The sequence below is a fragment of the Papio anubis genome, chromosome 12 (assembly GCF_008728515.1).
Source record: "Papio anubis isolate 15944 chromosome 12, Panubis1.0, whole genome shotgun sequence".
NCBI lineage: Eukaryota > Metazoa > Chordata > Mammalia > Primates > Cercopithecidae > Papio > Papio anubis.
Window position 1 is genome coordinate 68,007,795 of NC_044987.1, and position 24,182 is coordinate 68,031,976.

General features: G+C 43.8%; 1 protein-coding gene across 9 annotated transcripts in view; it reads right to left on the bottom strand.

Annotated features, from left to right (window-relative positions):
* TRIM66 (tripartite motif containing 66) overlaps window positions 1-24,182 on the bottom strand; it is a 65,932-nt gene that overhangs the window by 31,883 nt on the left and 9,867 nt on the right. For 3 of the 9 annotated variants that reach the window (XM_031653314.1, XM_031653312.1, XM_031653313.1), the window contains exons 1-3: window positions 21,886-23,291; window positions 2,306-2,409; window positions 217-364 (exon numbers count right to left, since the gene is read on the bottom strand). In XM_031653314.1, the coding sequence (XP_031509174.1) occupies window positions 217-364; window positions 2,306-2,409; window positions 21,886-21,943 (310 nt within the window). In that variant the 5' untranslated portion in view covers window positions 21,944-23,291. Of the gene's footprint in view, window positions 1-216; window positions 365-2,305; window positions 2,410-8,469; window positions 8,502-8,718; window positions 10,494-21,885; window positions 23,292-24,182 lie in introns of those variants that run through there. The other 6 variants (XM_031653316.1, XM_031653317.1, XM_021926118.2 and 3 more) reach the window with 5 other exon arrangements.

Below are 24,182 nucleotides of genomic sequence, written 5' to 3' on the forward strand. Positions count from 1 at the left end.
TTTCATCCACACTCATCCACCCCACTCCCCACAGGGAGGGACAGGAGTGAGTCACCCCTTTGACTCTGAAGGAGACTTCCTTTGGGAAAGGCTCTGAGACTGTCCCTACCTTCTCCCCCAGCAAGGAAACAAGATCGAAGAGCTATTCTCCAGGGATCTTAGGGTTCAGCCCTGCTTTAGGGCACAGGAGTGGGCGAGGAGAGGTGGAATTGGTACCTAGAGATCCCTTCTGGGCCCGAGGAAAGAACGGGCCCCCAGAGACAGGGCTGTGTCGGTGTTCCTCTGTGCAAGAGCTGCATAGCCAGCGATTGCAGTAGGTGCAGAGGATATGTGCTGCCCTCTTCTCCTTGCACTCGGAGCAGTTCTGGAAGCAGAGAGTTCTGGAGTTACTGACATGATCCTCATTTGGGTCTGCCTCCACAAGTGGCAAATACTCTAAAGACAGGGGTCCTGCAGGCCTATTCCTCCACTATTTTGGAGTGTAGTCTGTTTTGCAGAGCTGTCTGGGAGTAACATGCCGGGGCTTGTGAAAGGAAGCATCCTTTGTGACCAAAAGAACAGTGGCTACGTCAGGCATGGTGGCTCACACCTGTAACCCCAGTACTTTGGGAGGCCAAGGCAGGAGGATTGCTTGAGCCCAGGAGTTTCAGACCAGCTTGGGCAACATAGTGAGACCCCATCTCTACAAAAAGTACAAAAATTAGCCAGGAGTGGTGGCACATGCCTGTAGTCCCAGCTACTAGGGAGACTGAGGTGGGAAGATCGCTTGAGCTCAGGAGGTCAAGACTGCAGTGAGCCAAGATCATACCACTACACTCCAGCCTGGGCAACAGAGGAAGACCCTGCCTCAGAAAAGGAGGAGAAGGAAGAAGGAGAAGGAGAAGGAAGAAGGAAAAGGAGCAGGAGGAGGAGGAAGAGTAGGAGGAGGAAGAGGAGGAAGAGTAGGAGGAAGGGAAGGAGGAGAAAGAAAACGAGGAAGGAAAGGAGGGAAGGAAGGAGGGAGGGAGGGAGGAGGAGCAGCAGCAGCAGCAGCTGTCTCAGGGGCTGTTCACACAAGTCCTGTGCTGAAGCTAAGGATACCTAGATGCATAAGCCAAGGATCTGACCTCACGCTATCCATAGCACACAGGATGGTATGCATTAACTGAGTAATGCTGTAATAAAAAGGATGCAACATATGCAAAGGAAGCAAAGGAAGCCTTCCAGGAACTCAGTCTAGGAGTGGCTAGGAAAAGTTTTACAAAAAGGAAACATTAGAGCTGGATACTGAATGACAAGTAGGTTCACCAGGCAGACAATGGAGGAAAATTTAGAGGGCAAGCACTGGCAAAAGCAGGAAATTCAGAGAGGAGTGCTTCAGAGAGGAGAAGGCCCACATATGGGATTACACAGCAAGATGGTCAAATGCAGCCAAGAAAGGGCAAGTACAGACCAGCGTTCAGACTTGCGCTCCCACACCTGGGTTCTGCCTGATCTGAGGGTATCTAGGCCTCTCCCAGTCCAAATGTTCATTCATTTGGTAAGCAAATATCTTGCCAGGGCCGATATAAAACATCAAGAGAAGGGGAGATTTGGAAAAGTTGGCCTATCTGTGCCTGAATCACAGAGGCCACCAAACTGATGTGAATTCTGAAAGTTTTACTAATTAAACTATGAATTCCTTGAAGGTAGAGTATATGGGTCTATCTCCCTAATATCCAGCACAGGGCCTGGCACATGTGAGACATTCAACACAAATCAGTCACAGGAACAAGTAAGTAAATTAGTAAATTAGTAATTTACTAATTTAGATAACAAGGATACCCCAGTGGAAAGAGGAACAGAAGGGCTGCCAGCCAGTAAGTGATAAAAAATTTAAGAAATTCAGGAAAAAGGCGATAGTTGGTAAATACAGGCAAGATTAATAAACCCATTTAATCTAGGCTGGTATATGAATTTCAACTCAGGATAATAAAAAAATAAAACAAAAGCCCAGTACTGGTATTTTTCAGTAAGAGCTGTAAGAGAGAAAAAAAAATTATATATACAGTAAGCAACTCTTAATATATCTTAACTTACACTCACCTTCTGCTAAAGGGATTGATACTAAAAAAAGTCAGTAATTTTCACTTAATAGAAAACCCCCTCATTGTTTTCCCCAACTCATGCATTTTTATTTTCTTCTAGATGGATGGATGGATGATTAGTAAAACTGAAAGAGAAGTAACAAATCATATAGAGTGATAGATAGATAGACAGACTTATGGACAGGGGCCTCACAGATTTCAGAAACAGATCAGCTGCTTCTTTCCTTGCCCTGACTTACCCTGGCCATCTTGGGTTGCTCAGTAGGAACACACTGCAGAAAAAAATGTTCAGTTACATCCCTGGTAAGATATACTTGTTCACACCCAGGACAGGAGATGAGCTCTGTGCAAGAAAGAAAGATAGCAGAGTCAGAGCAACATGGCTGATTATACCTAAGGCCTGGACATGGGGCTTTCTAATACACAACACCAAGATACGTGGCAATACCCATGTCTGCCAAAATGAACTACACTTGATGCCATAGCCTGCATTACTATGTGGGTACCCTGAACATCACCATCCCATTGGGGCCTTCCCTACAGACCAACTGGTCTCCTCACATTCTTGTCTTTACCTGGTCCTACCTTCCTCCCCACCCCATAAGCCATGCTACTACAGGCCCAGCCCTGCTTTGGTTCTGACAATCAGGTGCCTTCTTGCTGCTCCCATTCCTCATTCCACATCCCTGAGAGCACAGCTCCCATCACTAGCCAAGATCCAGGGAGTCAGTTTAGTTAGAGGCACAACTCCACGTCATTACAGTTACCACATAGCAGGATGATTTGGAAGATCTCAAAGCTACAGCTTCCAGAAGGCTTTAGTCAGAGAAAGGCAAGCCCTCTCTGCCTGCTCATCTAGGAGGTATTTTTCTCTTAGACAGCATATACCAGTCAGTCTGCCTCTGAGGCTCAAAGGTCTTTTGGAGGGCTCTCTCCCCATAGTCCATGTTGGATGCAACATATATATGTATATTTTACCTATGAACAGCTTGACCTACAATCTCTCCCCAGAGAAATATATCCGTCTCTAACACATTCTTCAGCATAGTGGGCTTCTGGACCATAAAAGCAGCAAAAGACTCCCACCCTGGAGACCACAGTGATTCTGCCGGCCCACCCCAAGAGCAGTCAACCTACTGGGAACAAGAAAATGAGCCTCTGGAGTAGGGCAAGGTACCTGTGTCCAGGGATGAGGGTGATCTGGAAAGGGGTTGGCTATGGCAGTGAATGCAGCAGTCCTGCTACAATCTCCTCTGTCTCATCTCTTCAAAATATGGAAGATGGATATAATGGCAGCTGCTCCAGACTTATAGTCAGACAAATATAAGCCCAAATATCAGGTTTACCAGCCAATGACCTTGGGCAAAACAATCTCACTTAATTGCTCTGTGCCCCACTTTCTTCATATGTAAAATAGGGAAAATAAGAGTTGCCGTGCAGAATAAATTAGATAAAACTTCAGAAATCACATGGTCCTCCATGAATGTTGACTTTGGATTCAAAAGATTCCTCATATCCTATTCACAGTAATGCAATAAACTCAATTATCAACTCTCTGGTGATGAAAGTTAGTTTGACTGGTAGATTCAAAAAATGGCCACAAATTCTTCCCTTCCCTGCATCCATACCCTTGCAATCCTACCATCAAAAGGTAAGACTCTCCATGAGCTTCAAGTCAGTGATGAGTTTTTAATTTTTAAAAGAGGTAGGACCCTTCACCCTTTGAATCTAAGCTCACCTAGTGACTTTCTTTGGCCAACAGAATGCAGCAAAAGTGACAAGTTCTCCAAGCCTAGGCCTCAGTGGCCTTATATAATTCTGCTCTTGTTCTTAGAACTCTAAGACTGCCATGTGAAAAATCTAACCTGGCATTGAGATTGCTGGAAGATGAGAGAGCATGCAGAGAGAGATCTCAGTTGTCTCAGGCATCCCACCTGAGGCCATCATAGACCAGCTAGCCCCAACTAACACACTAGCTGAACACAGACGCAAGAGTGAACACAGTCATAATTATTTAAGCCCAGGCCAAATGAGAAGAATTATCCAGAGAATCCCAGCCCAAACAGCCAAACTGTAGAATCATAAACTAAATAAAGTTTAGTTATTTTAACTACCAAGTTTAGAGGTGGCTTGTTATGCAGTAAAAGCTAATTGATACATCCCGGGAAAATCAAAATCCACAAAATCATGAAAAATAATAGTTTAATACTCCCTTACCCCACCAAAAAATAAAAAAAAATTAAAAAAAGGAAGAAAGAAAAACTTTCTGAGTCTTTGCAGAGCCATGAGTGTTAATGACAGGATTGCATCTGGAATGTCCTGCATATTCTCCTGCCTGTCAAGAACAATGGCCAGAGGTGGAGAAGGATGCTCTCCACAGGTGACATCATCCAGGGGAATAAGGCTACTGTCCCTCCCTTCCACTTGGTTCACCCTGGGGAGGCCTCCTCCTCTACGCCCAGGACAGAAATGCTGCTCTAATCGTTGAAAACAACATCCACAAGACTTCCCTGGTACCAGATGCCCAAACATCAGTCACTGTAACATGGCCTCATGAGCAGAATGAAAAAAGAGAAAGAACTTAATAGGTCAAAGAAGGCCTCATCACACATCCTCTGCTCCCTTGGCCTTAAAGCCAAAGTCCTCAGCTTGGCATTCAATGCCCTTTCCAAATTAACCTTACCTCTCTCTAATCTCATCTTTAGCTTTGCCTGCCATACACCCTGTGTTTTTGCCATGCCCAATATCTCTGCTATTTCTTGAATACACCAAACTTTTGCCTGACTCTGTGTCTGTGAAAAATGCTGTTTCCTCTTCCTGAAATACTCTTTCTTGCCCCTCTCCTTTTCAGATAAACTCCTATTCATCTTTTCATACCTGTTCAAATGTTCCACCTTTGAGAAGCAGGGTTAATTTCCCCCAGGATTAGTTAATTAGTCCCTCTTCTGGGTTCCCACAGCACCCTGAACATCCTTCTAGTACAACAAATATCACATTGCCTTTCAAATACCTGTTCATATGTCTGTATACAAAAATCAACCACAGTTGGTATTAAAGGATATTACCTGGTTTTTAGCAGATTGAATTATAGAGTAAGTCCTCACTTAACATCACTGATAGGTTCTTGGAAACGTCAACTTTAAGCATGATGACGTAAAATGAAACTGTTTTTTTTTTTTTCATCAATGTTATAACAAAAGGATGTTTACTTAAGGACCTGCTGTGCATTGTTTTGCTTAAAATCACAGTTTCTAAGAATCTAGTCCATGATGGTAAATGAGGACTGCATTTCCTTTTTTTTTTTTTTTTCTTTTTTATTTTTTTTTTTTTTTTTTTTTTTTTTTTTTTTCTTTTTTTTTTGAGATGGAGTTTCACTCTGTCACCCAGGGTGGACTGCAGTGGCACAATCTCGGCTCACTGCAACCTCTGTCTCCTGGGTTCAAGCAATTATCTTACTTTCTACACCATTAAAATGAGAGGAATAGGAATGCAGGGAAGTACAAATTATCCAACCCATTTACTCTGCCTACAGCAGCCAGGCGTTTTTTTCTCCTGGAAGCCAAGCCTGGTGGCTCACACCTGTAATCCCAACACTTTGGGATGCCAAGACAGGAGGATCATCTGAGGTCAGGAGTTTGAGACCAGCTTGGCCAATATAGCAAAACCCAGTCTCTACTAAAAACACAAAAATTAGCCAGGCGTGGTGGGGAGCACCCTGTAATCCCAGCCTCGAGAGGCCAAGGCAGGAGAATTGCTTGAAGCTAGGAGGCGGAGCTTGCAGTGAGCCGTGATTGCGCCACTGCACTCCAGCCTGGGTGACAGAGTGAGACTCTGCCTCAAAAAAAAAAAATTAAAAATTAAAAATTAAAAAAGAAATTAAAGAAAAAGAAATATTATCCTGGGCAGGATGGGAAGGAACAGAGAGCCAAATAGCACCCTGGCTATCATCCTTGTCAGAAAGTCAGGGAACAAGCTTGTAGTTGAAAGAAAGCCTGGATTTAAGAGATTAGCCCTCCAAGAGGGGCTGTGCAGCAAAGAGCAGAGATGGAGAATCATCACAGTGGTGCAGGCACTGTCCCAGGGAGGCTGCGGTCCCCAGAGTGGACCCAAAGGACATGCGCTCTCTTTGTGTCACAACACCTTTGTCCAGAAATTCTTCTCTTCCCTCAGAAGGTCCCTAACCCCATCAAGCTGTGTCAATCTTGACTTTTTATTTTTTTTAAAGAGATTCTCCATCTTTCAATGAAGATATCAAAGTAAAGTTTTACTTTAGACAATTGGCATATATCAACTCTTAGAGCTGTGTATAACCAAACATCTACTTAACAATATTTAATATTAATTTAGTTATAAATACATATTTAAATCACATTGTACATAAAATATTATTTAGATATCATGCTTTTTTCCATTTTATTTGGTTAATTATTATTCAAACGACAGCCCTACTCTTGTATTTCACATACAAGAACACTGATTCTGAGAAATATAGAGACAGGGCCCCAAGTCCACATGATTATCCTCCATGAGATGTGGGGCTTCTGTCTCCAGAATCAGGAAGTCACAGACACCAGAGGTGCTCCTGAGAACTTAGGAGCCTAGGAGAGCAGCTCTGAAAGTGGAGGACATTTAGTCCATCTGTCACAAGTACAAACACTTCTGGTCCTTGAGAGGTGTGGGACACATTTTCATCTGTACACCACCACTCTCTGAACCAGGCACTTTACATGTGTAAAAAATTCCCCAGGTGAAAACAATGTACAACCAAGTTTGAGACACAGCACCTACGAGAGAGCACCCCCTTCCCCTGTGGCTGAGCCTGATAGCTGTCTCCTATATCATGCAACTGAGAAAGGCACGCTCACCCAGCTGCACCCATTAACTTGTCATTTACCTAATGTAAATGATGAGTTTTAATAATAGGTACAGCACACCAACATGGCACATGTATACATATGTAACAAACCTGCACAGTACCCTAGAACTTAAAGTATAATAATAATAATAATAATAATAAGAGACTAAGAAGTTAAGAAAGACTCTGAATTCAGCTGTGATGTAGTTCCCCTCTGGCAGAGAAAAGGGCAGATTCCCAACAGACAGGTAGTGACCTGATACTCCTGTACCTGGGGATTGGCACTGAGTTGGGAGCCAGACTCCCAGCTCAACTGCAGGACCCATAAGCAGACCTAGAGTGCAGCCTGAGGTTTGGCACTACAAGGACTGCTGCTGGGACCTAGAACATGCACTGAGCGTATATATCAACTCTTAGAGCTGTGTATAACCAAACATCTACTTAACAATATTTAATATTAATTTAGTTATAAATACATATTTAAATCACATTGTACATAAAATATTATTTAGATATCATGCTTTTTTCCATTTTATTTGGTTAATTATTATTCAAACGACAGCCCTACTCTTGTATTTCACATACAAGAACACTGATTCTGAGAAATATAGAGACAGGGCCCCAAGTCCACATGATTATCCCCCATGAGATGTGGGGCTTCTGTCTCCAGAATCAGGAAGTCACAGACACCAGAGGTGCTCCTTAGTGAGGCAGCAAGGAAGTTGGGCCCACACTGGGTAGTCTACCTTTCAGACATGAACAGCAAGTCCAAGGCAACATGGACACCAGGGAGGTAGGGGAGGAGAGAAATCCCAAAGAGGTCTCAGAAAGCTGGTATCGGGTCAGCTTAGGTCACCAAGCGAGAACACATACGTCACACAAGCCTGAGACCAATGCTAAGCAATCCTCTGAGCGTTAGGAAGCCCTTCATTCCACAGCTCTTGTCCAGGGCTCCAGGCAACTAGAAGCTGGGGTCCAAGCTCTGATCCCAACAGAGCAATAGCATCCACTGGAGGAGCCTGATGCTCCTCTGCTAGTTCCAACCTGTAGACCCAAAGCTGGACAGAGCTTCACTGTTCATCCAGGCAATTCGCCACCACACAGATGATGACATGGAGGCCCAAAGACAGGGAGGAGCTTAGCTAAAAATCACATGGCCCTTGTATAACATAGGTGATACTGTGAACCACTAAGCAGTCCCTAATTACCTCTGTAGCCACAGGTAAGATTCTCTACCTCCCTATGCCTCTGTCAGATGCTAAGCAATGAGAAAAAACACTCTAGTTGTATCCTCTGGCAGGCTGGACATCCTCACTAACAGTTCTGCCCTCCCACCCCTGGGCAGCCCCAGTCTACTTAGCACCAGCTAAGGCCCCCACCACACAGCCCCTGAAGGCTTCCTCCAACCCACCATTCAGAGCAGCACCACCTTCAAGAAACATGTTGCACCCCATCCCCAAATACCCAGTCCCTGCTAGAAAGACAAATTTTTATCCAAGTTACCCCTAAAGTGACTGCTGCTTCTGCCCCAGCTGCCAGCAGGCTTACCGGTGGCCCTGATGCCGTGATTAGAGCAACACCTGGGATAGAAGTCAGAGGAGCGACAGGTGAGACCACCACAGGTCCAGAGGATGGTGCTTACCAAGCGCCCAGGAACACCCACCCTGCATGCTGTAGCCAGCCGGGCTGCAAGGCCTAAGCCTCGGGGAATGGATACTGGATAGGGTAAGGGGAGCAGCCTGGATCCTCTCCTTTCTCTGACGCATCCTCAGCCAGGGCTGCATTTCTCTAGCTCACCTGAGATACTCCTGCAGGAAAGAGCTTGGTTGACTCCTCCTGTTTCTGTTTATCTTGAAGGCTCTGCAGCAATTTTCCCAAACTGAACAGCAAGAGGGAGACCTCAAAGAGGCGACTCTTTTCCTAGCTGCATCTCCTTCCTAATCCTCTGGGTGCCTTGGAATAGAAGCTCAGAAGGAAGAAAACGACATTTTCAACTTTCAGGAACTAGGTCTGTCGCTCTCTGCACAGCTCGGGAGACAGCACTCTCAGCCTTTTAGGACTCCATCCAAAAATCCTTCAGCCCTCCATGTTCCCCAAAATGACAGTGCTCATGTGTGGCTGGAACCTGCCCCGATCCGGCAGCTCATTTAAATAGAGCTCATCACAACAACAGTGTTGGTGGAGAAGTGAGTAGCTGCAGGGCCCTGGGGACCCCCTGTTTATACGTAGGAAGAATGATGCAATCTGGGTATCAAAATAGCAATCCAGAATGGAATAACAGGCTCACGCAGCAGCGGTGCCTGCACAGCCAGAGCTCAAGTTGACACACTCTGTCAGCCCCACACTGCTGCAGCACGCAGATGCCAGGCACACACTCTCACCGCATCATTTTAAAAAACAGCAGGAGCCCAAGATATCCCTCCATGCCCCCGGCACTGAAGGAGGGTGTGGGGGGGCCTTCAACAGACATTGAAATCTGTCTCCTACATACTCACCTGCTCCTGCCACTTCACCTGAAGTCCTTATCCTGTGACGTCACAGTCAGTTGCCATAGTGACCAATTGTCCGTCACAAGCAGAGGATTAGGACTTCGAATGGAGAAGACACACATTTATGATGCAAAAAGGTCGTGGGGGTTCTCCCTTGGCAGCTAACTCTACCCACCAGGAAGATCCAGTCACACACAAGCAGAGAGGAAAAAAGGGAAAAATGAACAGGGTTGACTGGAGGAGACATTAGGATGGGGCAAGGCTACAAGTACAGCACAATTTCAAAAGCACAGAGCAACCAGATGAGGGGGAGTGGCAGGGATATGCTTGGAAAGACTGGCAGGAGAGTAAGCTCCTGAAGGAAACTGAATGCTAAGCTCAGGAGCTTGACCTTCATCCTAAAATAAAAGGCAGCCCAAAAAGCTTCTGGAGAGTGACTGAGCTGGGCTTTATGATTATCTTGATGGACTGGACACAGGGAGGTCAGGGTAGTTGAGCATTAATGGGACTCTAAATGAGGGTAGAAATGGAAAAAAGCAACAGAAGACTCATTTCAAAGAGAACTGACAGGACATAAGCAAATTAGGATGTTGGGGCTAGTGGTAGTGTGTGAAGAACAAAGAGACAAGTGGAGGGCTGTCATGAACAGAGGTAGGTAACAGGAGGAAGAGAGCAGTGGCCAAATCCCATGTTATCTATGCCTTCCTTTCTCTGGCATCCTTGCCCTCTTAAGATCAGGCTTCATTCTGCCTTGCCTGGACCAGTGATGCCCAAATCTGGAGAGCTTGTTAGAAATTCTGAATCTACCAAACCCAAATCTCTTGTGTGTGGATGTGGGACTGGGAATCTGTATTTTTAGCAAGCATCACAAACAATTCTTAGGCATTCAAACCAGCACTGGTTCAAAGCCCAGCAATCAGGAACCAATGGCCTGGACAACTGCAGTAGTACAGCAGGTCTTCCTGTATCCAGTCCTATCTCCTCCAGTCGTTCTTCTAACTGGGCCAGTATGAATTTGTTTTTTTCTTGTTTGTTTGTCTTTGTTTTTTTTGTTTATTTGTTTATTTTGAGACAGTGTTTCATTCTGCCACTCGGGCTGGAGTGTGGTGGCATGATTATGGCTCACTGCAGCCTCAGCCTCCCAAGCAGCTGGGACTACAGGTGTGCACCCAGCTAATTTATTTTTCATTTTCTATTTTTTGTAGAGACAGGGCCTTACTCTGTTGCCCAGGCTGGTTTTGAACTCCTGACCTCAAGAGATCCTCCCCTCTTGGCCTCCTCAAGTGCTCAGATTACAAGTGTGAGCCACCACAACCAGTCAGAATGACTTTGATCATATTCCAAAGTACAGATGTGACCATATTATACTGATCAAAAACTTTCAATGGCTCCCCACTGTCCACAGAATAGCTTAGTCAAGATCCTTCACAATTTGGCCCTAAGTTTCCTTTCTGAACAGAATCCATACTTCTCTCTTTCAAGCATCCCATATTCCAGCCAAAATTAACTCCCTCCTGTTTCTAATATTTGCCCTCCCTTCCCCTCCATGTGCCTCATCCTAACACTATTCCCTACCTGGGAGTCCCTTGCACATTTTTCTGACTCTGCCTGGTTCCTCACAGCTATTCCTACTTGGTGTCACCCACAGATTCAAACCACCCAATTTCCCCAGACAGAACCTAAAACAGGGGTCAGAAAGCCATAAACTGCCTGTTCTCGTAAATAAAGAATACAGTAATGCCCATTCATTTCCATATTGTCTATGACTGCCTTCTGCTTTTCTGCTACAATGGTAGAGCTGAGTAGTTGGAACAGAGACCGTATGACCCACAAAGCCTAAAATATTTACTATCTAGCCCTGTGCAGAAAGTTTATGACATCTGGCCTAAAACAACAGCTCCTTAAATTGTGCTAGCCTCACCCTTTGGGGTTTAATTCTGATTAAGGGGATTTTGCTTGTTTCCAAGCCCATGTCCATCTTCGTGAACTCTAGTTCTGATAACTGGGTTGCATCTGAGCTGGACCTTCAAGTTTGTGTAGGATGTTTCAAGCAAGAAAAGGCGTTTCAGGAGGAAGGAACATTATAAATGGAGAATTACCGATATGAAAGTGTGAGGCCTCTTTGGAAAGTCTTGTAAGGCTAGAACATATAGATAAATGACAGATGAGGCTATAACATTAGTTTGGAACCAGATTAAGAAAAGACTTGGAGGCCATGCTAAGTGTCCATTTTAAACTGCAAGCAACTGGAAGCCTTTGGGCAGCTAGAAGTGCAGTCCCGGAGTCAGAGGGAGTGATCAGGGTCAAAGCTAGAGCATAACCACAGTGGCAATAAGTGAAGTGAGGTCAGGAAAAATATCACTATTGGAAAGAATAGGGAATAAGCTGAGGTCAGGCAGGTATCCAGGGACTGTGAGGAAGAGCCAGACAGCCAATCTGAGCCAAGAGTCAGAATCTGGCTATGAAAGCCAGGTAACTGGCTGGGGCTGGAGATGGATGCATGATCCACAGCCTTCAGAGCCCATGCTCCTAGGAACCACCTGGCTGTGAAACAGGCTTTCTGTGCCAAGAAAGTACCCACAGTATAATGCAAAAAGTACAGGTAGGATGAAGTCTGGGCTCATTTCATTTGATAGACCCTCACTGACCCAGGTAGCACCTCTGTCTATTTTCATCCCAAATCTTAAGAGTCAGTGCAAAAACTGATGCACTGACATGCTCCATGCTAAGCCACTGATCCCTTTTCCAGCTGGGCCTGGAGAGAGAGAGACAGTTGGGGAACCAAGGGCAGCATCCTATTCTGGGTCTGTAGTTTCTACTGGCCCTCAAGTCCAGGAAAGCCCTGGACTGTCAGGCAAGGGAGTTGGGTTTTTTTCCTGGCTCTGCAAGTGACTGATCATGTGGTTTTCAGCAGGATCCTAGCCCTTCCTGGACTCCTGATGCTTCATCTATGCAGTGAGGGGTTGGAGTTTAAGGGCCTTCCCTGCCTCCTGGCCTCCACAGCACTCAACCTTAACTGCTCCCCCTTAAATCAGAAAGTTCCAGCAGACAAGAGGCCCCTCGAAGATCTCATCCATCCATCACAGCCATCTCGAGCTCCCTCGCTCAGCAAATCTGTTCTAGCTATAGCCTTCCAAGCAGCACTGGCAGCAGCAAGCACCTCCCCCAAAACACAGCCTGCCTCCTTTCCATTACTGGGGGAATTGCTCTCCCAGTAATGGGTCCTGTTCTGGAGTGCCAGTGCTACTCCCAGGGCCCTAGAGAGCTAATTAAGGTAAGGAAACTGTTCATGAACTAAAAAGCCACTCCACTGATAGGGCTCTGGGCTTCAGCTTCTGTACCTGCTGCACACCCAGCTCAGTAGACTGCCCTCCACCTGGGAGACTTGAGTCACTGCCCACAACAGACCTCAAAAGGCTGGACACACTACAGCACCTGGAATGAGCAAAGAACAGTCACCCACCTCCCAGGCTCCTATAGCTGAGATCTCACCCCCTGCCTCCCATTCCCACCCAAGACCATCAGAGCCCCTCCAGCTGAGCTGCTCATTAAGATAAGCATCATTTCCCTCTCTGACTCTAAGGTTGTAGCATCTTGCATCAGTTCCCTCTCTTTGGATATTCCTAAAGTCCCAAGGCCTGTCCAACGAGGGACCGTGATTGCTCCTCCTTTCAGCATTAGTAGTGTTTGGGGGATGCTGTCACCCTTCACTAGCTTCAAGAAGCATGGGGCTATGGTAGTAATTTGGTGTTCTTAAATCTCATTAAGTCTAGCCCTGAAAGCCAGAAAGGGCCTAGGACTGCCCAGTCTATTAGTGCTAGAGTCCAGGTGAGCTCTAGGGTCTGTGACTTCCAGCTACACCCCCAACTTTGAAAATGGGAAAAATAAGATACTAAACAAGTAGATTCTGGAATCTGCATCTCAGTATCAAAGTCTTTCAGCCATGATTTGTCTTTTAATTGATTTGAAGAGAAAAAATAAGTACTGTTCCTTTTCCTCGCATGGGGAAGGAAATATCCAATTAATTCCCTCTTCCTTTTCCTAAAATGACAAATAAAACCACAGCAACCCTGAGAACCTTGAAGACAGAGCCAGCATATTGTAAGAGTTAATTTCAGGGATGTTAGCTCCCTTCAGAGCTTACTACATTTACTTAAAGTATCATTTTGGTACTCAATGGCCAACTTTCCAGATAGAATTTGACCTGGGACCATTTTTAATTAGCCACAAAAGCAAATAGCCCCAAGTAGATATTCTCATTGACCGAGAAAATCCAATTTCAATAGCTAGCATTTCTGTACCCAGCCATCGCACTGCATGGCTAAGCCACTGTATTCTCACCACACTCCTAACTTTGCTCTGGTCCCCATCATTAGCTTTTGAAGATCTTGCCCAGCTGGTCTCCTCAGTGCCTGAGAGGTGATGCAGACCCATTTTTCTAGTTGCTGGGGAGAATCTCAACTTGGCTGTGGCTGTATTAATTAAAGATTTGCGCTTGATCCAGCAATTCAAATACTGAGTATACAGTAGTCCCGTCTTATTCATGGAGGGTACATTCCAAGACGCCTGAAACAGTGGATAGTACCAAACCCTATATATACAATATTTTTCCTATGCATACATAGCTATGATAAAGTTTAATTTGTAAATTAGGCAAAGTAAGAGATTAACAATAACTAATAATAAAATAGAACAATTATAAGAATATACTGTAATAAAAGCAACATGAATGCAGCCTCTGTGCTCGCTCTCTCTCTCTCTGTCTTTCCCCCTCCACCCCCCACAAAATCTCTTAATATTTTCAGGCCGTGAGTAACTAAAAACTTGAAAAGCAAAACCTTGGATGCAGGGGGACTACTGTATTTCCAAAGAAAATGAAATCAGCATGTCAGAGACATACCTGCACTCCCATGTTCATAGCTGTATTATTCACAACAGCCAGGACAGGGAATCAACCTGTGTCTACTGATGAATGGATAAAGAAAATGTGATATATATATACACACTATACTATTCAACCAGTAAAAAAAAAAAAAAGAAGAGGAAAACCTGTCATTTGTGACAACATGGTTGTATCTACAGCACATTGTAAGTGAAATAAGCCAGGCACAGAAAGACAAATACTGTATAAGCTCACTCATGTGGAATCTAAAAAAACTGATCTCATAAAAGTGGACAGTATAAAAGCAGCTACCAGGGTCTAGAGTCGTTGGCAGGGGGCAAGGGTAGTTAGGGAGATGTTGGTCAAAGGATACAAAAATCCAAGTTAGATAGCAGGAATAAGTTCAAGAGATTCATTGTACAGCATGATAAGTGTGGTTAATAATATATTGTATGCTTGAAAGATGCCAGGAGAATGGATGTAAAGTGTTCTCACCACCAAAATGATAATTATGTGAGGTGATGTGTATGTTAACTGGCTAGATTTAGTCATTCTGCAATGTATTTATACTTCAAAACATCATGTTGTACACTGTAAATACATAGTTTTACATGTCAGTTAAAAACTTTTTTAATTAAAAAATATTTATATTTGCTGGCTCAGGCTGCAGAGTTTGTTCTTTCTTCAAAGATTCTCCATGGAATCTCCTCATCAGTTTGGTATTCTAACTGAGTGTGGACTCTCCCCCTGAGCAAAGCGCCACGATGTTGATCACAAGCTTTGAAGACAGGTGAACCTGAATTTGACCTTACCAGGCAGTAGTTGTTAATAAATATCCCAAGTAGTTGTCTATAAGTATCCCAATCCCCATATTTTCCATCTATAAAATGGGAGTACTAATACCCCCTTTATAAGGCTGCTGTGGAGTTTACAAAAGATAATGCCTCTACAGTGTCTGCCAACCAGTTAAGTGCTTGATAAATGTGTTTTGTACCTCCCACTTGAAGAACAAAAAGGGACTGTATCACAAGTGAAAAAAGCCTTCTACCCAGGCTTTATTAATTAAGTCATTTATTCAATAAATATTCACTTAAGACCTCCTCTCCTGCATCATGTTCTGTGTTGGGTTGCAGGGTTACAGACATGAAAGGCACCATCTGGATGAATAGGAAGATGCCTACCTCATGCCATCCCCTCAGTTCCAAGCCCCAGAGCAGGAGTACAGGCCTGGGGAGGCTCTGTTGAGGAACTAGAGCCGAAAACCAGATCGACAGACCCTGAGCCCAGGCACAGTCCTTCTTCCATTCAACATAGCAACTGCTCGGCTCTGCCCAGGAAGCAGGAGAAACAGGTTTACAGAAATGAACTCGGCCCCGTGCAGTGTGGCTCCATCTGGTTGGAGGCATTGAAGCTAGGAAACTGTTTATTCCTCAGCCTCTATCCGCCTCCCCTGCCACCCCTCTACCGGCTCCCACATTTTACTTTAAAAAAAAAAAAAAAAAAAAAACAGATTTCTGCCCGGATTCACAGAAAGAGGATAAACTTTCCGGAAAGCCTGTGTTTTCGGAAAGTAAAAACTCTCTCCAAACATGGCTTCTCAAACTACAGACCAGAAATCTAAGTTCAGGTATTGGGTATTTCACTAGACTAGCCAGTGATAGGTGACAGCTCTGCCTTTCATCAGACAGCTGATTTGGGAGCCATTCTTTTGATCCTTCAGAAAATATTCAGTGGGCAACTGATATCTGCCAGTCCTAGTACATGGAGAACTTACCAGAGTTATTGATCCTTTACTTGAACTTTAAACAATCTGCTCCTCACTGTATTATTATCACCTGTTTATTTGGCTGTCATTCATAGACTATGAGCTCCTTGAAGTCAAGGGCTCTGTCTTTTCTTTTTTTTCTTTTTCTTTTTATTTTTTTTTTGAGACGGAGTCTCGCTGCGTGGCCCAGGCTGGAGTGCAGTGGCCGGATCTCAGCTCACTGCAAGCTCCGCCTCCCAGGTTCACGCCATTCTCCTGCCTCAGCCTCCCACGTAGCTGGGACTACAGGCGCCTGCCACCACGCCCAGCTAATTTTTTGTATGTTTTAGTAGACACGGGGTTTCACTGGGTTAGCCAGGATGGTCTCAATCTCCTGACCTCATGATCCGCCCGTCTCGGCCTCCCAAAGTGCTGGGATTACAGGCTTGAGCCACCACGCCCGGCGGGCTCTGTCTTTTCATCTCTGTACCCTAAATGCCATACAGCCTGGCACATAGTAGTTAATAAATATCCATGAGGGAGAGACAGACATACAAACCAACAAATACCACACCACATAGGGTCCTCTTAATAGTTCCAAGTAATAAAGAGGAAGTTAGGCCAGACGCGGTGGCTCACACCTGTAATCCCAGCACTTTGGGAGGCCGAGGCGGGCAGATCATTAATCAGGAAATCGAGATCATCCTGGCTAACACGGTGAAACCCTGTCTCTACTAAAAATACAAAAAAATTAGCCAGGTGTGGTGGCGGGCGCCTGTAGTCCCAGCTACTCGGGAGGCTGAGGCAGGAGAAAGGCACGAACCCGGGAGGCAGAGCTTGCAGTGAGCCAAGATCTCGCCACTGCACTCCAGCCTGGATAACAGAGCAAGACTCCATCTCAAAAAAATAAAAAAAGAGGAAGTTTATTCAACTTTTTACCCATAAATGCAAATGTGGAAGGTAACCATGGCCTAGCCAGACCATCAGACCTACTAAAGAATATAAGAAGCCAGACACAGTGGCTCACTCCTGTAATCCCCGCACTTGGGGAGGCCGAGGTGGGCGGATCACCAGAGGTCAGGAGTTCCAGACCAGCCTGGCCAATATGGCGAAATCCCGTCTCTACTAAAAATAAAAAAAATTAGCCGGGCATGGTGGTTGGCACCTGTAATTCTAGCTACTCGGGAGGCTGAGGGAGGAGAATTGCTCGAACCCGGGAGGCGGAGGTTCCAGTGAGCCAAGATCATGCCATTGCACTCCAATCTGGGCAACAAGAGCAAAACTCCGCCTCCAAAAAAAAAAAAAAAAAGAAAAGAATATAAGATGCCACATAGTACACATATTATATGAGAAATTGCCTCTCTGGTTCCAAATTAAGCATGTTTCCATCTAACAGGCTTTTTTCCCCTATTTACATCTTCTTAAGTTCTAATAACAGCACTTTTTTTTTTTTTTAACATTTCTTACTTTCTATAAATGAGGCATAGTACAGAAGGCTTTATGTATATGTCCTCATATAATCTTCACAACAGTCCTATGAGTTAGTAACTATCACCATTAACCCCATTTTACAGGCAAAAAAAAACCCTCTTGGTTTTTACACAACTAGTAATGGCAGGCAGATCAGGAATGACACTCAGATGGCCAAATATACTGACACCAAAGCTTTTGGTTTTTATTCTTCATTGCAATTAGAATAACTCGGCAACAAATATTATGATCCAGGTAACTGTCATATATATAGAGAGAGACAGATGGAGTCTCACTCTGTCGCCCAGGCTGGAGTGTAGTGGTGCGATCTCAGCTCACTGCAACCTCCACTTCCTGGGTTCAAGTGGTTCTCCTGCCTGAGTCTCCCGAGTAGCTAGTGTCTGCCACCACTGGCACCTGCCATCAAACTCAGCAACTTTTTTTTTGTATTTTTAGTAGAGACAGGGTTTCGCCATGTTAGCCAGGCTGGTCTTGAACTCCTGACCTCAGGTGATCCACCTGCCTTGGCCTCTCAAAGTGCTGGGATTACAGGCGTGAGCCACCACAGCACCCAGTCTGTATATATGAATTTAATGTTCTCCTTTTAGAGTCACACAGCCTTGACACATGCATAATTCGTTCACGTTAAAAACCTTAAGTGAGATCAAAGACCTGAACTTAAGAGCTAAAACTATAAAACTCCTAGAAGAAAACAAAGGGGAAAATATTTATGACATTGGATTTGGCAATGATTTCTTGAATGTGACACCAAAAGCACAGACAACAACAATAAAAAACATAGATAAGTTGGACTTCATGAAAATTTAAAACTTTGTGCATCCCAGGACACTATCAACAGAATGAAAAAGCAACTCACGGAATGGGAGAAAATATTTGCAAATCGTATATCTAATAAGAGATTGGTATCCAGAATGTGTAAGGAACTTCTACAATTCGACAATAACAAATGATAACCCCATTAAAAAAATGGGCAAACTGAAACTCTATACCCATCAAACGACAACTCCCCATTCCCCCAGTCCCTAGAAATCACCTTTCTAGTTTCTAGCTCTATGAAGCTGACTACTCTAAATATCTCACGTAACTGGAATCATACAGTACTTGCCCTTTTATAACAGGCTTACCTCATTTAGCATAATGTCCTAAAGCTTCATCCATGTTGTAGCATGTGTCAGAACTTCCTTCCTTATTAAAGCTGAATAATATTCCACTATATGTACATACTACATTTTGTTTATCTATTCATTTGTTGATTAACACTTGGGTTACTTCTACCTTTTGGCTACTGCAAATAATGCTGCTAGAAACATGAGTGTACAAATATCTCTTCAAGTCCCTACTTTAAATTCTTTTAAGCATATATCCAAAAGTGGAATTACTGGATCATATGATAATTTGATTTTTAATTTTCTGTGGAACTACCATATTTTCCACAGCAGCCACACTGTATTATATTCCCCCCAACAGTGCACAAGTATTCCAATTTCTCTACATTCTTGTCAACATCTATTATTTTCTGGGATTTTTTTGGTTTGTTTGATAGCCATCCTACTAGGCATGAGGTGGTTTCTCATCATGGTTTTGATTTGCATTTCCCTAGTGATTAGTGATGTTGAGTATTTTTTCTTGGGCTTATTGGTTATTTGTACTTCATCTTTGGAGAAATGTATATTCAAATCTTTTGCCCATTTTAAAATCAGGGCTTTTTTTTTTTATTGTTGAGTTGTAGGAGTTCTTTTTATATTATAGATATTAACCCAACAATGCTGGAACCTTTTTTTTTCATGGCTTAAAACATCAGAAGTTTATTACTTTCAGTGATTCATGGGTTGACTGAGTAGTTCTTGTGCTTCAGTGATGTCATCTGGGATATGGCCCAGTCCAAAACAGCCTCACTCATGGCTAGCAACTGGTATTGGTTGTCAGGCAGAAACCTCAGTTCTACTCTCCATGTGACTGCTTGGGGTTACTCACAGCATGGAGACTGGATTCCAAGATGGCATATTCCAACCAGCAAACTTAGACATTGCAGATCTCCTGAGGCCCAGCCTTTGAAGTTACACAGCAATATTTCTGCCACATTCCAGTGGTTAAAGTAAGTCATAGGACCAATACAGATTCAAGGGAAACAGAAATAGACTTCACCTCTTGGTGGGATGGGTGGCAGAAAAGTATTGTGACTATCTTTAAATCCCTATAGTCAGGAAGGGCACCATCACCAAAGCTAGCAAAAGGTGCCACCACTGCTGCAGAGGCCCAATGTCATTTGGTCCAAAGCACAGACTGCCTTATGTTGATGTATTGAGACTGCCATCTCCTATTGCTGCTAATACCAACAGTGCTATTTACCATTACTGAAGAATTATGGTAAAGTCACAGGCACCATCCTTCATACTGTCAATACTGCTGAAATCAATGGTACCAAATACCTCGCATCCTCATTGTCCAACATCATTTTAACAAAACTCCTTTAGGACCATGTGCAGTGGCTCACGCCTGTAATCCCAGCACTTTGGGAGGCCGAGGCAGGCAGGTCACTTGAGGTCAGGAGTTCAAAACCAGCCTGGCCAACATGGTGAAACCCTGTCTCTACTAAAAATACAAAAATTAGCTGGGTGTGGTGGCACGTGCCTGTAGCCCCAGCTATTTGGGAGGCTGAGGCAGAAGAATCACTTGACCTCAGGAGGCAGAGGCTGCAGTGAGCCGAGATCGCACCACTGCACTCCAGCCTGGGCGACAGAGCGAGACACTGTCTCAAAAAACAAACAAACAAAAAAAAACCAAAACAAAACAACCCTCTTTTTGGGATTTTATTCACAGCCCCCAATGGCAGCCACCTATCACTCAGGCGCCAGGTCTGTCCAAGGGCTGTGGGGCCAGGATCAGAGATTATTAAGTAACACAGCATGAAGCCTGAGGCACTAACACAGAAATCAACCCTCTCCTCTGCCCTTCGGCACTGGAACTGAACCAAACCTGACCACCTCATTTGTTTCTTTTAAGTTTTATTTTAGGTTCAGGGGTACATACTTAGGTTTGTTATATAGGTACATTGTATGTCATGGGGGGTTTGGTGTATAGATTATTTCATCACCCAGGTAATAATCACAGTACCTGATGGGTAGTTTTTTGTTTTGTCTTGTTTTATTTTTATTTATTTTTTTGAGACAAAGTCTCACTCTGTCACCCAGGCTGGCATGCAGTGGTGTGATCTTGGCTCATTGCAACTTCCACCTTCCGGGTTCAAGTGATTCTCATGCCTCAGCCTCCCAAGTAGCTGGGACTATAGGCAAGTGCCACCATGTCCAGCTAATTTTTGCATTTTTAGTACAGACGGGGTTTCACCATGTTGCCCAGGCTGGTCTCGAACTCCTGACCTCAGATGATCTGCCCACCTCAGCCTCCCAAAGTGCTAAGATTATAGGCATGAGCCACCGCACAAGGCCTGATATGAAGTTTTTTGACCCTCACTCTCCTCCCACCCTCCACCCTCAAGTAGGTCCCAGTATCTGCTATCCCCATCTCTGTGTCCATATGTACTCAATCTTCAGTTCCCACTTATAAGTGAGTACATGAAGTATTTGGTTTTCTATAATGCTGGAACTTTTAAGATATATTTGTGATTCACCATATTTATACATTTAACTCACTGGATTTTCAAGAGTTCTTTAAGTAATTAGGAATGCCTATTTGCTAGATAACTGGAGTACTTACAAAGAATATAAATTACATTTTATTTTATAAAAGCCAATATTAACAAAATTTGTAAATAAGTTCACATATTAATCAAAGGCCCTTTAAATGGCATTGTTAAAATTTATGCCACTTGTAAAGAGAATAACATTTGTTAATTAAAATTAAGATTAAGGAAAAACTAAGTTTATGTTTAACAATCATATATTAATGTAAAAAAATCAAAATAGATCATCTCTCTCCTGTACTCCAAACTCTCAGCAGACTCTGAGAGGCAAGGTAGCTTGCACATGGGTTCAGAGGGCTTAAATATGTAGATAATCCAGACTACACTTTTTAAAACTTTATTATCACAATGAAACACTCGTTTTAAAAAATTATTGGACAGAACTCATGAAAATATGTGTGTGGACCAGCTTGAGAACATTTCACTAATTAAGAGTGTGGGCCAGGTGCGGTGGCTCACGCCTGTCATCCCAGCACTTTGGAAGTCCCCATTTTTAACTAGTGCTATAATGCCTCACAGAGAGCCTAGATTCATGTTTCAAATCACTTGGGAAATACTGCAGAGAACAAAACAAACAGAAAAGATCAACACGATATTTCTAAGTGTTGCTAACTCATTTGACTTTCTCACTGCATAATTTCATTCAATGGATACTCACTGTGCCTCTGTGACATGTCCTGTGCTAGAATAGTAAAATGAAGGCACGCGGTTCCCATCTCCAGTGACTGCACAGTTCCCAATGAGACTGTTTCCTAGGAAACGTGACATTCTGGAGCAAGACACAGGCTCCTCCCTGCTGGGCAGCAGCTTAAATACTGAATAGTTCACTAGTCAGTGTGATTCTATTCAAAATCTGTTCCTGACTAATCCTAGGAGGCCAGTCATTCTCTCTCTGCCTTGGAGTTTTAGTGAGTCAGAATACCTCCTCTCCATCTGGGAAGGCAGCCAAACTTTGAATCAAAACCTTCCCAGGCTTCTTAGTCTGCCACCAATTTAAGGAAATCCCAAACATGAAAAGTTCCAGCTTACAAAACAGATATATTAGGCATCAAGAGGATTCGCTCTGTCTCACAGATTCCCCCAAAGATTGCTTTCAGCAATGAGTGTCCCTTGGGCATTTAAATTCTGATTCTTTCTACACCTGAAATTCAGTTCCTATGAAACAGGAAGAGACCTGTTATGTAGTGGGAGGTGAACTTGTGGCCCTTTGTACTTACCATCTGCAACAGTCTCATGAGCCTTGGCAATCTGTCCTAGCTCCTGTATCAAGCCCTGGAAGCAGTCCTTACAGAGCAAATGCTGGCAGGATAGGAGACGAGGGCCCACACCTAGCAGGTCGTGAGGGCACAATGACCAGGTCATTACCACGGCCTCAATCTGTCCACTCTTAGGGCAGGGTTTCTGGCCAACTAATGGCAGCCCCATAAAGCTCATGCCCATGTCCACAGCCATGCCTATGCCCAGAACCAGGGCTTTTCCACTGATATGCTAAGGTGAGAAGCAGCGTGTAGAGTGAGCCAGCTCCACTCCCTGTAAGTGAAGCACAAAGCAGAGTGATCTATTTCTTTTGGGCAGAAAAAAATCTTGTACAGGCCAGAGGGGCCTCGGAGAACAAGGCCTCTAAAGTCCAGGCCATGTTCCTCCCCAGAGCTGGAGGCTCATGCCTCAGCCACAGTTCCTCACCTGGGACCAAAAAGAGAGTCCAGCCATCTCTGCCGTGGAAAACAAAGTCTGGAGGTGTCTGCTTTTGTTTGAAGGCAAACAAACCCTTCAAAAGTGTCCCAGACCTGTGCCTCTCCTTATTGGTAGGCAAGCTTGACCTAAGTTTTAATTTTGGAAAAAGGAAGAAAACTGCATTATTGACAAGTTTATGACAGGCACTTTACATACTGTATTTCAAAGGGGTTAAGACACTTTTACAAATTAAATAAAACCAAGAGGGACAGGCTGAGGAAAGAGGCTTAGAGAGGTTGGGTCACGCACAAAAACAGATGGCAAATGGCAGAGTCCAAATTCAAATCCAAGTCAGTCTGATTCGGGACTCCAGCCTTTTTTTTTTTTTTTTTTTTTTTTTTTTTTTTTTTTTTTTTTGAGACAGGGTCTCACTCTGTGGCCCAGGCTAGAGTACAGTGGCACAGTCACAGCTCACTGCAGCCTTGACTTCCCCAGGCTCAAGTGATCCTCCCACCTCATCCCACCTCAGACTCACAGGTAACTGGGATGACAGGTGCATGCCACCACATGTGGCTAATTTTTTGTATTTTTAGTAGACAGAGTTTCACCATGTTGCCCAGGCTGGTCTCAAACTCCTAGACTCAAGTGATCTGCCTGCCTTGGCCTCCCAAAGTGCTGGAATTACAAGTGTGAGCCACCACACTTGGCCCACACTCTTAATTAGTGAAATGTTCTCAAGCTGAGGTCCACACACATATTTTCATGAGTTCTGTCCTCTAATTTTTTAAAACGAGTGTTTCATTGTGATAATAAAGTTTTAAAAAGTATAGTCTGGATTATTTACATATCTACCACAATATGATTTTGGGGGTAGTGTTAAGAGCCTAGGATCTAGTACACACCAGGCAGTTTTACTTGTCTCAGGCTAATGAGCTGAGAGAGGAGCAGACTTAATACACAAATAATGTATTCTTGCCACTTGAAATCTAAACGACATTGTGGCACAAAATGATGCATGTTTTACAGCACTTGGAACAGAGAAAGGAAGTGGGAAAATTGAGCCATCATCATTGTGGCATATGTTTGCTGAACTTAGCTACAAGAGTGAGCACCACATTTAAGTCTTAATGATAGTTTACTTTAGAAAAACATCAAGTACATGTGAAATTAATATTATTAATTTGATGACTTTATAGTTTTTTATAATTTATAAACTGTATTCAGTTTTATAGTTGTATAAAAACTAAAGGCCAAAGGAAGTTGTACCTAGTTTTATATTTG